This window comes from Peromyscus eremicus, chromosome 13 (assembly GCF_949786415.1).
Source record: "Peromyscus eremicus chromosome 13, PerEre_H2_v1, whole genome shotgun sequence".
Classification (NCBI taxonomy): domain Eukaryota; kingdom Metazoa; phylum Chordata; class Mammalia; order Rodentia; family Cricetidae; genus Peromyscus; species Peromyscus eremicus.
Window position 1 is genome coordinate 29,234,191 of NC_081429.1, and position 16,558 is coordinate 29,250,748.

The window sequence follows — 16,558 nt, forward strand, 5'->3', positions numbered from 1 at the left end:
GTGCTGGAAACCAAACTCAGGCCCTCTGCAAGAATAGTACAGTCACATAACTGCTGAGCCATTTCTCCAGGAAAGGGAAGAGGTGAGAAGGGAGATGGGACACTTTTTAAATCCCAGTTTCTTGAAATGAAAACTTATAAATGTGAAAGTTAAATTTTCAGCAAACCAGTTAAAAAAGCAGATTAAACATATCTGAACAAAGGCCTGGGTGTGGTGGCGCACACCTATGATCCCAGCACTCAAGAGGCAGAGGCAGGTGGAGACCTGCCTGGTCTACACAGCAAGTTCCAGGACAGCCAGGACTACTTAATGAGAGCCCATCTTAAAAAAGAACAAAAAACAAAATAAACATACCTGAACAGAAAATTAATGAGCCAGAAGACAGAAAGGCAAAAAAGGATAAATAAACCAGAAGGTAAGATAAAGACAAAAAAGGAGGCTATGATTAGGAAGCCTCAGAGACATCAAAAACCAGTTCTACAGCTAGAGAGCTAAAGGAATGTAGAAAATACATCTGAAGAGACAATGGCTGAGGTTTTTCAGATCCAATAAATTAGCTTAACAAAACTATGGAAAATAAAACCTAGAGTTAGAAACACTCTGTCAAAATTTCAAAGACTTTAAATGAAATTATAAGCACTTTTCATCGGGATGAGAACATTATCTTCACGTGGTAAAGGAAATAGCTGCTGTGATCCAGAAAAGCCATTACTGAAGAACAAGACAAAAATGGCAGTAGTTTCAGATTTAAAAAAGTTTTTACCCTGGAGATTTTTTAGTAAAGAAACTTACATCATATACACTTTAAAAAGAAAACTACAGGCTGCATGGTGGTGGTGCACCCTTTTAATCCCAGCACTCGGGAGCCAGAGACAGGCAAATCTCTGTGAGTTCAAGGCCAACCTGGTCTACAAAGCAAGTTCCACAGCAGCCAGGGCTACACAGAAAAACCCTGTCTGGAAAAACCAAAAAAAGAAAAAAACTACACAAAATTTTTGAGATGCAAAGGAATAAACACAGACCCCAGCAAACAGGCAAATTTAAACATAAAATGTCAATCTGTAAGAGTAAAGGGGGACACAGTTAAAGGTTTTAGCAATAATAATACTGAGAAAGCATTTCATATTTCCAACTATATATTATCAAATTAAAAATACTGATTAATCACAGAATGTTAGTATGAATAACAGTTTCAACAGTGACTGGTAAGTATGGAATTTGCAGCTTCCAAAACCAGTGTAGAGAACACCAGGACAAGCCTGTTAAAGATAAAACACACACACACACACACACACACACACACACACACACACACACACACACAAATGCTACATGACCTTGTAGTAAAGGTCACAAGTGAGATATAAATCTACATTTGCACCCAAACTTGTCTACTTTTGTTTACACCTTCTCTATTCATACACAACAGAAATTAGAAACAATCTAATTGCCTCTCAAACAAGGAATGGCTTTAAAAAAAAAAGTCATGTAATAGGGTGAAATAAAGAGTGAAAAGGGACAAGCTACTGCAGGCAAGTCTGAATTAACCTTACAGGTATGGTGAGTAAAAGTGAGCAACCGGAAAGCTGTTCTCAGAACCAAAGATCCTAGTCAGGGAGAGAGGAAAAAGCCTAAGAGTTTTACAGGCTGATGGAACACCTCCATGTTCTGATTGTAGTGGTAGTTACAAGGAAACACACACACACACACACACACACACACACACACACACACACACAGTGTTGGGGGGAGGGGGTGTCTTAGAACTCTATGAAGAAGTTATAATGTTGTGAGCTTGTTTTCCCTGAGACAGGGTCACACAGTGCCCAACTCCACCTACAACTCAGTCTGTAGCATGCTGTCCTTAAGCTCCTGATCCTCCTTCTACCTCCATTTCCTAAGTGCTGGGATGACAAGTGTGCAGCACCATGCCCAGCTAGCAGATTGTCTCTCTACCTAACAAATGTAATCTCTTAAAAACAAAAACAGAATCCTGGCCAGGGCGGTGGTGAATGTCTTTGATCCCAGCACTGGGGAGGCAGAGGCAGGAGGATCTCTGTGAGTTCAAGGCCAGATTGGTATACAAAGAAGAGTTCCAGGACAGCCAGGTCTGTTACACAGTAAAATCCCATCTTGAAAAACAAAAAAACAAACAACAAAAACAAAGAAATCAAGGAGAAAAAAAGAAAAAAAAAAAAGCCAGAACTCTTAACGGGTCCAAACTGACGTACTCTTAGCATGTACTCCTGGAAGCTCATGCCACTTCTCCTCATGCTAGTCTACTCATCACATGAATACAGTGCTTACAAAATAGCTCGTTATAATGATATGAGTCACACTATCTGATGAAAGCATTGGGGGTAAAAAGTCACATCATTTTCTTCAGAGCCAATACTAAAGCAATGCCCACCCTGAACTCTAAAAATACGTATTTTCAGTCTCCAAATTTGGGCCAACAATTTTTGACTCATTTAGTAAGTGCAACATGGATGTTTTGAAAGCACGTATGCCAGTGAATTGGCTTTAAGTTCCAAAGTAACCTGCCAGTGGAGCCCAATATGTTTCTGCAGTATAATTAAGTCATATGCAGATCCCCAGGAGTTTTGTTTTAATGACCACCACCCAGGTCTGACTGTAACCAGATGGTATGACTCACTGAGTATGTCTGCCAGTATGCTCTTAACTATGCCTCAATCTTTCAAATAGTCATTTGTTCAATTCAAATACCAATCTGTGCTAGATAAGTAAGAAAGCTCCTTTGGTTGATTTATTAATAGTTTTTTTCCCTACTGAGGGAGAAGCTGTTTAAAATATTTTAGCAGGCTACGGAAATGTATGTGGTTGTTAATACTACTGTAAGAAAGTAATAAAGTTAATTTGACATTAGGTATATCCTAATCCTAGTTATTTACTTAAAATAAATCACATATATCACATTACAAAAGTTACACATTTAGCCGGGCAGTGGTAGCACACGCCTTTAATCCCAGCACTTGGGAGGCAGAGGCAGGCGAGTTCAGGGCTGGCCTGGTCTACAAAATGAGTTCCAAGACACCTAGGACTGTTACACAGAGAAACCCTGCCGCCCCCCAAAAAAAAACAAAAACAAAAACATTTAAAATCTGAAACAGAAGATGCCTTTAGTATGTTAAGATTCTACAAACTGTAGGTTCCAAGACACCTATGTACTAGACTGTTCATCCATCCAGAGTGCAAAGTCACTCAGTCTGTCTCTCTCTCTCTCTCTCTCTCTCTCTCTCTCTCTCTCTCTCTCTCTCTCTCTCTCTGTGTGTGTGTGTGTGTGTGTGTGTGTGTGTGTAAATGTAAGGCACAATAGTTATTTTGTTTGTTTGTTTCACAGAAAGCCACAATCACAAGATCCTTATAATACTCAGGGCAATCATCTAAAGTAATGAACTGATACACAGCAGTAACAGTGATGAACAAAATGAACAGCAGTGTATTCATTAGATCTTCAATACCCCACCGGAAGGACAGCACAGAATAAAAAGATCAGTCCACAAGAAACAAGACAATGAAAAACACTGAAGAGCCCCTGCAAACTCTGTTCTTTAATAGAAAACTTTGGAAGAAAAAACTAAACATGCCAAGCCAGGGCCTATAGTTACAGCCTCTCAGGAGGCTAAGGCAGGAAAGTCACCTGAGGCCAGGTGTTCAAGACCAGCTTGGACAATACAGTGAGTCCTTGTATGAAAAACAAAGAAGCAAGAATAAATATGCCAGCAGCAGCTGACTGTAGTTAGCAACAAGAGCGCTCCTGCAGAATGGGAGGAGCCAAATGGGAGACACTGATCCCCACCACAGGACCCCCACACACAGCAAGATAAACTGAGAATGGACGCAGCTAGGGTCCCAACCCAGCACCGTTCCTCAACAGCCACCAGCCTACCCCCTCAGCAGGCCCTGAGCAAAGTCCGAAGGAAAGTTTTCGATAGGCAAATTCTATGAAAGACTGTGCACACAAGCATACTGGGGATTTGTTGGCCTCCATGCTAAAAACTATCGGACATACCTAATACTGAACGGCAGATTTTATGTCCACAACCTGACTCCAGAACAGTGGAAGCCAGGCTTTTTCATTTCAAAAGGAGGGCAGCACACACCTCTGAAGTTCATTAAAAAATAAATAAATAAATAAAAATAAAAAATTTAGAAAAATGAAAAAGAATTCCCAAATCAAGTATTAAAAGAATTTTAATTAAAAACCTTTTCAACTCAATAGAGAAACACTGCTGGAGCCATGGCCCAAAGCAAGTTTAGCAGTGAACACTTCAAGTCCATTGGTTAAGCTATGGCTTCTAGGGGGTGGGAGGAGGGAGGACAGGGGAATCTGTGGCTGACATGTAAAATTAAATTAATTATAAAATAAAAATATTTTTTAAAAAAAGATATGGCTGCTAGTAACTGCAATGCAAAACATGCATGGAGGCCAACAGAATGAAAGATGAACAATCGAAGAGGAAAAGCCTCCAGAGCATGTACACTGGGTCAACATTGGTGAAAGGGAGGGCCAGGTACTTCCTCGTAAGGGGCAGGATCTACTATTGACAGTATTCAGAAAGCCAAAGAAAACAAGATTGTGGAAGTTAACCAACCATTTCTTAATTCTCAAAAAAAAAAAAAAAAAAAAAAGGAAAGGAAAGGAAAGAAAACAGTAAAGGAAAAGTAACACACAAACATTTTTATAGGATACTGAAACTGATGCAGCTGTTAGGTCTCAAACCTAGGACAAAAGAGGAACCTATTTAACATATCAAAGCAGACCTGGCCGCCAAGTTCTCCCAGCATCCCTCAGTCCCTACCTGTTACAGGGTATAGTTGATATACCTCACCCCCTACCCTAAAGTTCTCCAGCCCAAGGGCTGGGCTGCCCTCCCCTATATAATCCAGCCATTTTGGCTACCAGACCCTTTTTGTCCATCCTCCTGACCTCTTGGTCTCCTAGCTTTCCCCTTTCCCCTCCTCTCCTTTTCCTCACATGGCCAGGCTCAGGGTCATGTCCACTCTGGACGCTCCCTGATGTCTCTGCCTCTGCTGTGCCCTCCCTCATATCTACAGTAAACAATCTCCTCCACCATACCTAGGAGCAGTCATGTCCTTCCTTTTCTATTTCCTTTTTTCATTCAATAGCAATGCTGCCAACAAACCAAGAAGCTTCAGTGAAAGTCTCCACAGACAGGAGTGGATGAAATGGGAGCATTCAGAGGGGTAGTGGGTGCCAGCAGGAGACAGAGACGAATACCCTCATACTGTAACAAGACTAACTGGGCACTCTTGTCCAGAAGATCAGCTCACTAACTGCTGGCACTGTTTTCTGACGTGTGTGTGTGTGTGTGTGTGTGTGTGTGTGTGTGTGTGTGTGTAAGTGTGTGTGTCTGCGCTCGTGTCTAATCTGGGTTGTAAAATAGTAACTACACTCTACCTATCAAGTGTGGCATGTTGGATCTGGAAGTACTGACAGCTGTTGAGATTTTTTTCTTTGTTTTTGTTTTGCATCAAAAGCACCAGTTAAGAGAGTAAATGAAATGAAAGCTTTCTGGAGTTGCTTCCTTTAACAAAATCAAATATTTGATACCATGGTGTATTTCCCCCTTGTATTGAAGAACAGCATTTTCTAAGTGTTGGGGAACCCCCCAGTCATTACTCAATCAGAACTTATTTTTGTTTGTTTGTTTTTTTCGAGACAGGGTTTCTTTGTGTAGCGTTAGAGCCTGTCCTGGATCTCACTTTGTAGACCAGGCTGGACTCGAACTCACAGAGATCCTCCTGGCTCTGCCTCCCGAGTGCTGGGATTAAAGGCACCACCGCCCGGCCAGAATTTATTTTTAACTGGTATGCAGAAGGACCACTCTGGTAGTTTTTGTTTGTCTAGATACTTATGTAAGTAAATATTTTAAAAATATTCACCAGCCTAACAGTGGCGCATGCCTTTAACCCCAGTCCCAGGGAAGAAAAGCAGATGAGTCTCTGTGAGCTGGAGACCAGCATGGTGCGTCTACACAGCAGGTTCCAAAACAGCTGGGGTTATATAATGAGACTGTCTAGAAAACTAACTAAACAAATAACCAGGGCTGGAGAGATGGCTCAGCAATTCAGTCTCAACGGTTAAGAAAACATACTGGTTTTGTTGAGGACCAAGTTCAATTCCCAGGACCATATCAAGTGGCTTACAAATGCCTGCAACTCCAGCTCCAAGGGGATCTGAGGTCTCTGGCCTCCAACAGCACCCCCACTCCCATGTACGTACAGACAGACAGACAGACACACACACACACACACACACACACACAAAAACACACACCCTACCTTTGTCCAATTAAAATTTAAAATAATCTTTAAAGAAATGATACTTCACCAAAACAAAAACCATGGTTCATAGCCCACATCTATGAGAATGCATCATTCTGAGAAACCTAAAAAACTTTCATAAGAAAGGCCCATTAAGGGAGATTCCTCTGGCCCAGAGAATAAAGTCACTTGCATCTGTGGAGACCTAACATTCCAGTAGAGCCTGGGTCAGGGGATCACCCTAGCAGGCTCACCTTAAGCTATGCTGCAGAGCTAGGTGGAGGCTGTACTCTTCCTCCCTAGAATCCCATCCCCACCGCAGCAGCTTCCCAAGTCACCCACTTTCCTGAATCACTGAGGAACAGCCTGACTTCTCCTCCCTTCTTTCTCCTTTGTAAGCATGCCTTCCCTAGCACAGGTTTTCCCCAGGACTCTGGGCTTCCTCACTTCTCTAAATCCCGCTCCCTACTATGTGCCCGCTGGTCTGCCACATGTCTGACCCCCATGCCAGTTAAATGGCATGGTTTTCTTCTCTCCTCCTTCACAGCTTGCCTGCCCAAGGAGTTTTTCTTTTAAATTCTAATAAAATTTTCTTTGAGCTCCCATGAGTCCATTCTTAAATTATTTTATGAGATTTAAGAGTGCCAAGATTTCCTCTGTATCAAAATCATTTATGTTAAGCTTAACTTTTTCTCTAAAGCCATAACATTTGATATTAAATATATGATTCTTACAGTTTGGGTTAAATAGTTTAAAAGCAGCCACACCAGAATTCATTTTTCTATCATCACATAAATACAGTAATTTATTTGCAAAGTGTTATCATTACTAACTTGCCACCAGACAAGAAAGCTAGGCAAATCCTCATTCAGGCTGTTGTATTTAGCTAAGCGAGATTTACATGGACTTGTAAGTGAAACATTCCTTTATACAAAGTTGAAATTTGTGTATTAAAAGGCTATGATTCAAGAAATATCTAAGACTGCTTATATAAATGCAATCACGTGGGGTTGGAGGTGTTAGCAAGTTAGAGCCTGCAGACATAAACGGCTAACCATTTTACAATATAAATATAAATAACTGATCTGAAAAATAAACAAATAAGTAACTGATCTGCTTGCTTTTGCTTTATCAACTCATTCATTACACGTAGACTTCATCTTTTCAGTGTCTGGGTTAATAGTTCAGAACAGTAACTTTATAACACTAGAATGTTATGTGACAGTGTAGTTAACTTTACTGTAAATAATGGTGAATGAGTGCTGATGAGTAGTTTCCTATTTTATGTATTTATTGATCCGATGGCAGTGGAAGACAACAAACTCTCAGTTCTCTCTCACCATGTGGGACCTCAGGTTGGCCGTCAGTCCTCACGACAAGTGCCATCACCACGGAGCCATCTTGCCATCTCCTTACTTTTACATTTGAAAAGGAAAGAAGAAAAGGCCTAACACAAGCGAACACAAGACCTATACCAAAATAGTCAACATTTCAAAACACAGTTCAGAACAGCAGAGATTAAAAACAAAAATACCCAGCCAGTGGTGGGCGTACACCTTTAATCACAGCACTCAGGAGGCAGAGGCAGGTGAATCTTTGTGAGTTCAAGGCCAGCCTACTCTATAAAGTGAGTTCCAGAATATTCAGAGCTGTTACACAGAGAAAACCTGTCTCAGAAAAACGAAAAAGGGCTAACTAACTAAACTCTCAGAAAGGGAAGAAAACATGGCACAGAGAATCATAGTAAGAATGGCATCGGGCCAGGGCGGTGGTGGCGCACACCTTTAATCCCAGCACTCAGGAGGCAGAGCCAGGTGGATCTCTGTGAGTTCGAGGCTAGCCTGGGCTACCAAGTGAGTTCCAGGAAAGGCGCAAAGCTACACAGAGATGGCTCAGAGGTTAAGAGCACTGGCTGTTCTTCCAGAGGTCCTGAGTTCAATTCCCAGCAACCACATGGTGGCTCACAACCATCTAGAATGAGATCTGGTGCCCTCTTCTGGCAATGAAGGAAGAATACTGTATAATATATAATATATAATACTGTATAATAAATAAATAAATCATAAAAAAAAGAATGGCATCACCTGCAACCCTGAAGCTGAAGAGCAGAAGATATTTTCAGTCACGTTTGCGAAAGTGACTCCCCATTTATCCTTAATCAAGAAAATACTAGAGTGGAGGGCCAGCAAAGAGCCCAGAGCTATAAGGAACTCAGAATGAAGTCAGAAGCAGCCTCCCTAGAAAGTAGCTGTACAGAGGCCTAGAAAGTATCACTGCCAAAGCAGATTACAACCACTACCCAGAAATGACTTATCAAAAACCAGTAATGCAATTGACATGGGCTGGGGAAAGATGGTTCAGTGAGTAAAGCACTTGCTGCACAAGCCCCCAGTTCAATTCCCCAGAAGTCACTTCAAAAGCTGGGTGTAGTAACCCAGGCCTGTAACCCCAGGGCTGGGGGATGGAGGTGATAAGAGGGTGCCTGGGGCTTGGTGAATGCTAGCCTAGCTCTAGGTTCAGTCAGTCTCAAAGAATTAAAGTGGAAAGTGGATAGAGCAGGCATCCCAATGGCCTATGGCCTCCAGACAGGCACATTCACATAATAAACACACTCACACACCCACTCAGTTATAAACTAATATGTCTTATCACATTGAAAGAAATCTTGTACCTCAGCCACAGATAATATCTAAAAGCTGAGTAATTTTATCCATACACTAAAGCAAAACATTTCAAATGAATAAAACTAGACAATTAAAAATGTAAGTGAGGATAGTGAGGAGAGCCAAATCCTATCCTCCTCCTACAGTAAAGAAGTTGGAAAGAGCCAAACCTGGGGAAAAGAGAATAGGAATATTGTGTTAGCTAAAAACAACAGATACGGAAGGGGCCAAAGGGCGTCAAATCTTGTTTACGCTCATCAGAAATTGGGGTTAGTGTGGAAGAGACGGCTCAGTGGTCAAAAGCTCTTGCTGCTCTTGCAGAGGACTACTGTTCACAGCCTTTACTTTTTAAAATTCTATGTGGTGCTCTTTAAATAAGTAAATTCTGTAACATTAAAATCAACTCAAATTACTCTTCAAATTTCAACTTAATTAGCACATACTTACAGGTTTTTTTTTCATCTGGTGGAAAAAAATATTCATATAAAACTTAAATAAGCTTCAGGAATTTCAAGACCCTTACTGTACACCAGCAACCTTTAAGAAAACACTATTGAACATGTGTTCAAAAGTGGAACCTACAAGATTAAAAGCTTGAAAGAAAAATGGTTTCACATGTTCCTCTATTACTAGCCCCACTCATTTTCATTCTAATTCCACAAAAGGCCTTCAAAATTCAACAAAAAGTGGAGAAAAGAAGCTCTAGACAAGACACTCTAAGAAAGCTTCCTTTCCTTTCCTTGCACAGGTGGTACCTACTTCCCCTAGAAACAGAGTAACACGGAAGAAATCCGTAACTCTTTTACTACAACAGGCTACATTATCTCTACAGGAACAGTTTGTACAGTGTTCCCACCCTCCCCAAGACTTTTCTTCTTTAAGATAACAGCATTCCTGCGAAAACTCATCTCACACTCTCTTGTAAGTCTGTACTATCTTCGTCACATTCCTTAGTACACATTCCAGTTGGTTAAGGCACCTCTGAAAACAAGCAACCATAACAGAAGGGTATAATTACCACCGTCTCTTTAGAAAAGATTTATGGTATTAATCAAAAGGATTAATACTTTACTGAGAAGTCTTACACAAGTTACCTTCAAACTTTTTTTGCTTGTTTGTTTTTCGAGACAGAATTTCTGTGTAGCCCTGGCTGTCCTCAAACTCACAGAGATTGGTCTGCCTCTGACTCCTGAGTGCTGAGATTAAACGTATAGACTACCATCTCCCAGCAATACACATCACACCCTGTGTTTTACACAATTCGAGCAAGTTTACTGTCCCCGCTATAAAGTAATCTTTTTTTTTTTTCATCATGGAAAGTCAGGTGTCTCTGGAGCAACAGTTCTCTGTACAAAGGCAGTGAAAGGAAGTCATAAGGACTATGCAACTGATGAAGTTCTCAAAAGTTATAAATGACTCATCTTTTTATACACACAGTGGAGAGTAGGGGTAGTTGTCTGTGCTTCACCCCTGCAGTACTGCCCCTAGTAGGCAGCAGGTAACTGCCCCTACCCAGGGCGTGGCCAAGACGGGGACTCCTTAAGACCTGAGATGCGAATGTGCTCGCTCTCTTGCCTACCTCATGATCCTGAATGCTGGATCGAAGACCAAGTCAGAGTTCTCCAGAGAACCGCTTTGGACTGCACCTCACCTCTCCTGGATCCCTTAACCAATCCCTTTGCTTGCTGTAAGTTTACCCAAAATAAACCTCTTTGGACTTGCAGATAAATTACATGGAATTGCCTTATTAATTTCCACTATAGAAGAGAAATTCTCATTGTGCTCCCTAGACTTTCATTACTTTGACCATTTGAAATAGAAAAATACACAATGGGAAGAAACTAGGGGTAAAGATATCCAATCCCAAAGTTGTCCTTAGGAGTTTCTCACAAACATATCATGTATACCTCACTAAAAAATGATCGGCTGGAGAGATGGCTAGAGTTAAGAGCACTGACTGCTCTTCCAGAGGTCCTGAGTTCAATTCCCAGCAACCACATGATGGCTCACAACCATCCATAATGAGATCTGGTGCCCTCTTCTGGCCTGCAGATATACATGCAAGCAGAACACTATACATAATAAATCTTTAAATAAATAAATAAGATCAAAAAGATCAGTCTAGATTTGCTTGTCCCTTATCCCACCTGCTGAAAACCCATGTTTTGACTTCCATGCAGTGTCTATCTCAATGGGCATCTATCTGATGGTGACACATCCTTCCAGCTGAATTCTACACTGGTTAAGAGCTGTCTGGAGCCAGGCATGGTGGCACAAACTTGTAATCCCAGAAGCTAAGGAAGAAGTATGGCAAGTTCAAAGCCATCCTGGCTATATGGTGAACCACAGTTTCAGAAAAAAGAAAAAAATATGGCAAACTGTTTCTCAAATGTGACTGTTTTATTTTGCCTAAGCCTTCACTAAACAATTTATATGTTTTTTTTTTTCAAAATAATCTCATATTACTTACGAATTCCACTCTTGGCAGTCTGCACAAAACAAATAATTCCATCCCAAACTAGTCCTTAGGTCCTACACAGTGGCTCACCAATAATTCCAGCACCCAGGAAATTGAGGCAAGAGGACTACTTCTAGCTTACAGCCAGTGTGGACTACAAAATAACAAAAACAAGAGGCAGGATGTGGTAGCACATGCCTGTGACCCAGCACGTGGGAAGGAGTGGTAGCAGGATCAAAAGAGTTCAAAGCAGGAGTTCAAAGTCATCCTTAACCCCACAGTGAGTTTGAGGCCAACCTGGATGTCATGAAACCCTGTCTCCAACAACAAAAGGTAATCCCACATCCTAGCCTCAGTCCTGGAGAGTAAACACAGAGCATGCTCAGTTAGAATCCCAGTCCCATGAAGTCAAGTTTTTACTGCTGCTTGCAGTTTATGATTTGTACCTGTTCATAACTTAAGTATTCTATAAAGAGAAAGTGAGAAGCAAACCAGTAAGTCAGTTCATGCCTAGTGTGTCTCCCTAACTGAACTGCATCTAAATTGCAAGTTTCAGAATTTGCATTGAGTCATTCTGAATGAGCACCATCTGAGCATACAAGACAGAAATCTGGAGAGAAACAAAAACCAGGAGAGATTAGCTGAGTCCAGTAGTATCAGCAATAAATGATGGCTTTGTTTAAACAAAGATATTATTAAGGGAATGATAAAAGATAGGTTATAAGTCGGGAAGTGGTGGTGCACACCTCTGATGCCAGCACTCGGGAAGCAGAGGCAGGCAGATCGCTGTGAATTTGAGGCCAGCCTGATCTATAAAGAAAGTTATAGGACAGTCATGGCTACACAGAGAAACCCTGTCTCAAAAAATTTTGAAAAGGGTAGGTTATTATATTTATTATCCTAGAATGTAGAATTCATGGCAGACACCAGTTACCTATACAGTGACACTGCGCTAGAGAAATCCAACAACAGCCAACATGCCCTATTTCATACTTGTACCTCCACTGCTTAGCCCTAGTCGCAAGTACAGTATGTGTTCAGTAAGTTAATACAGTACATGTACTATTCCCATTTAACAGCCATGAGCACACACACAAAATCTGCCATCACAAATTTAAAATCAGAAGCCAAGGGATGGATCCAAGCCAACATGCACATTATACCATATCATCTACCTAAGAAATACATAATTATTATTCTGTTCTTCCTAATTGTTTTTCCAGCATTATGGCTTTTCAAAGATAAACATCCTCAGGAGCTAGTTTCTCCAAATGCTACAGCTGCAGCATCACAATTTCTTTGCAAGAATCTGAGGCTGGAGCATGCAGAGGGCACTAGCTCAAGGCAGCTAGTGACTGGCTGACCCACCTGGACTCCAGTGCAGTTTGTGGTTCCAGGAGCTGAGGGCAACCATCTTTTCAGATGAGGTGATAAAATGTCATTTAAACCCAATCAGCAAATTGCCTTCATATTTTTGAGTCAGTTTTCAGGTTACAGCCCAAAAACTTGGATCTGACAGACTCTGATGAAGGTGCTTCTCATATCAGTGTCTAACTTTCTGTTTCTGATCCCTTTTGTTAGCAACACCTACTGGGCATCTATTGTGTACCAGACATTGTATGAGGTTCTATCTCTTTAGCATGGAAAACCAATTTGCAATAGAAACTTTTATTCTCACTATTTCATATACGAGAAACTGCTGAGTGGATGTTTTCAGTATTAATTACAGGGCTTTTAGAGGCAAAATGAAAAGCAGTGTCACTTAGCTCGTTAAGTACCCCTCTCTTCCACTACAGGAAAGCTGCTGCTACCTAGAACTTGTCTTTGAAGATCTTCCCTCAGACATCAACTCTTCTGTGAAGTCTCCAAACCAACCTTCATATATTCCAAAGACAACACACTCATGTGAAAAAAAAAATCCCTTAAAATAAAAATTATACTGGGAGCCCAGAGACAGCTCAGTGGCACTTGCTACCAAGCCTAATGACCTAGTTCAAACTCCAGGATCCACAGGATAAAAGGAGAGAGCTGACTCCCTCAAGCCGTCCCTGGACAGCACCCAAGCCACACAAGTGTTATGGTGCATACAAATGCATGTATGCACATGTGCGCAAAAAAATAAATGTCTGTATGTGTGTATGCAAACAATATAAGCAAGTATAACTTAAAAAATTATACCAATAAGCCTGGCAATGGTGACAAATGCCTTTAATCCCAGCACTTAGGAGGCAGAGGCAGGTGGATTTCTGTGCGTTCAAGGCCAGCCTGGTCTACAGAGCAAGATCCAGGACAGACACCAAAACTACACAGAGAAACCCTGTCTCAAAATAATCAATCAATAAATAAATTATACAAAAGTAAACATGTATGTATCCCAACTCAAATGAATCAAAGGACCTCGTGTTTGGAAGACACAGGACATACTTCTTAAACATATATTAAAAGTAAAGTACAATTTAAATAAATTGGACTGTTAGTTTAAGTTTGGAACTGAAGTTGCATAGCATAAGTGACTTTAATGTTCTAATTCTATTTCATTTATAAGTGAAAACCAGGAACCACACATACTATCCTACTTGCTATGCAGCTGTGGCAAACTGAGTGTTTCCCTAACCACAAACCTGAAAGTAAGCTTTGGGGCTCTCTTACCATCTACACGCAAGTTCAGCACAGCATCCAGTCACTTTTCTTAACGCTTTCCATTTTCTCCATTAGAACATAAATGCCAAGAGACTAAGGCCATCGCACCATCTATCGCTACACCCTAAAGCTTCATACAAAACCTAGTAAGTACCACCCAAAATAATGTAATGCTCATGGAGAACCAAGGACGCCTCCTTGCCCAAATTTAAAACTGGGGAAATAAGAGCCAATACCGGACTATTGGCCATGTCCAACATTTTCCAACTTTTTAGAAATTCGTTTTCCCACGTGTGATGTACTTTGTTATTAATCTCATAGTAAAAAATGTGGGGCACACGCCTTTAATTCCAGCACTCGAGAAGCAGAGCCAGGTGGATCTCTGTGAGTTCGAGGCCAGCCTGGTCTACAGAGCGAGATCCAGGACAGGCACCAAAACTACACAGAGAAACCCTGTCTCAAAACAAACAAAACAAAAAAACAAAACAAAAATGTGGGGAGGGCCGGCAAAAAGGCTCAGCCGGTAAAAGTGAACCCAAATATACAAACCCATGGCCCACACAGACAGACAGACACACACACACACACACACACACACACACACACACACACACACACGGTAATACTTTTTATAGGCCCAAGGAATACTAACTACAAGCTCATTAACAGCGTATATTGAATTCAAGATGCTAGCATATAAGAGCATCTAATCAGTTCCACAATTACCTGCAGTCTTTCCAAATGAAATTTCACAGGAACAAAAATTCCCATCAAAACACAGCTTAAACAGAGAAGCCCAGACAGAAGCCATCTGAGTAATTTCAGGCGGCCATCCCCACCTTCTTCTTTCTCAATATTGTCTTCCCTGTCCCCATTTCTCCACACAGCCAGGACACTTGGGTACTGATCCAGAAATCTCATCGAACTCCTGATGCCCCATCTCCAGTAAAACTTTCCCCAACTCAGAACACTTGGGAGCCATGCAGCCGCAACGCTCGTGCTTTGGCTGCCTCTTCCCCCCCCACCCCCCGCCCCACGCAATCCATCCTCTAGGGAGAACTTTTCTCCTGGGATTCACGTCTCAAACATCAAGGCGTTTTAACGCGGCTCCCTGCCTCCTCCGACCCCCCCCCCGACCCCCCCACGTCCCAGTTACCTAGGTGCTGTGGGCCGCAGAAAGATCCCCCCAAAGTCTGGGCGTCCCGGCTCCCTTCCCCTCCCACCGGCTCCGCGGCGTCGGGCAGATGCCGGGTTCCAAACCGCGGAGCTGCTGCGGGGCGCACAAAAGCCCCCCCCCTGCCCCGCCCCGTACGGCCCTCTTGGGGCTGCTCCCGGCCTGCGTCCCCCCACCCCGAGGCCGGGCCACGCCCGCTGTGCGGCGGGAAGACGACGGACGGACGGGATGCTCCGCCGGGCCGGCCGCTCGCTGACCCCGACCCCACCCACGCCCCACCCACGCCGGCCACCCCAAGGCTTTGGACCCTCGCCCGGGGCCAAAGCCAAAGAGCATCCTGGACCCCGAGTCCTAGGGGACGGACTGGCTGTTATCCCAACGGGCCCCGCCGTCCCGGCCCGGTACCCTGGGCCCCCCCCCACCCCCCACCCCCCCGACCCCGACCCCGACCCGCACTCACAGGCTGCCGGAGCAGGAGGTGCACACGAACGAGCCGACCGTCATGTTCACGTAGGTGGGGCCGCGCTGGTCGCAGTCGAAGCACTTGCGGTTGTGCGGCAGCCCCGTCATGTCCCGCAGCATCTTCAGGTGCTTCTCCTCCTGCTTCCGCTTCGCGCTGGCCGCCATGGCCGCGGCTCCCACCGAGGAGGCCGGGCAGGGCCGGGAGCCGGCGGCGCTGCCGGGGGGCCCCGCGCTCCCTCCCACGGGCCGCCCTGGCCGCGGCCCCCGCCGCCGCCGCCCGCTCTCCCTCCCTCCCTCCGCCCGCCTGCCTGCCCGCCCGCCCGCGCGGGCTCCGGCGGCTCCGGCGGCTCTGGCGGCTCCGGCTCCGGCTCCGGCTCCGGCCTCGGCCTCCTCGGCCTGCGGCTCGGTCCCGCCCGGCTGGACGAAGCGCGGACGCTGCGCAGCGCGCGCCGACCGGTCACACCAACCGGCCGGCCGGGACAACCGCCGCCGCCGCCGCCGCCGCCGCCGCTGCCGCCACCTTCCCGACTTCTCCTAAGGGGAAAAAGACGAGGCGGGGGGTGGGGGGGGTGGGGAGGGGAGAGGGGGGAGCGGCAAGAGGGAGGCCCGCCTCGGGCGGCCAGCGGCCAAGTGCGAGCCGGCGCCCTCTGCTGGCCGGGAGGAGTCACTGCGGGCCACGCTGCGGCAGGGGGGGGGGTGTCGAAGCTGGGCGGGGTAGGGAAGGCACAAGAGTGACAATAAATAACAGACCTTATCCTCCCTGGGTGCCTGTACGTGCTCAGCGCTTCGCCGAGGCTATCATCCTCCCCGGCAGAGACGTTTCCCCGAGAGCTTCTCGCTGCTTTAGGGGTA

At 44.1% G+C, this 16,558-nt stretch overlaps 1 protein-coding gene across 1 annotated transcript in view; it reads right to left on the reverse strand.

Annotated features, from left to right (window-relative positions):
* Agfg1 (ArfGAP with FG repeats 1) overlaps nt 1–15,955 on the reverse strand; it is a 52,832-nt gene extending 36,877 nt beyond the window's left edge. The window contains 1 exon segment of the mRNA XM_059278859.1: nt 15,705–15,955. Coding sequence (XP_059134842.1) covers nt 15,705–15,871 — 167 coding nt within the window. The 5' untranslated portion in view covers nt 15,872–15,955.
* Nucleotides 15,956–16,558: the final 603 nt, after the last annotated feature.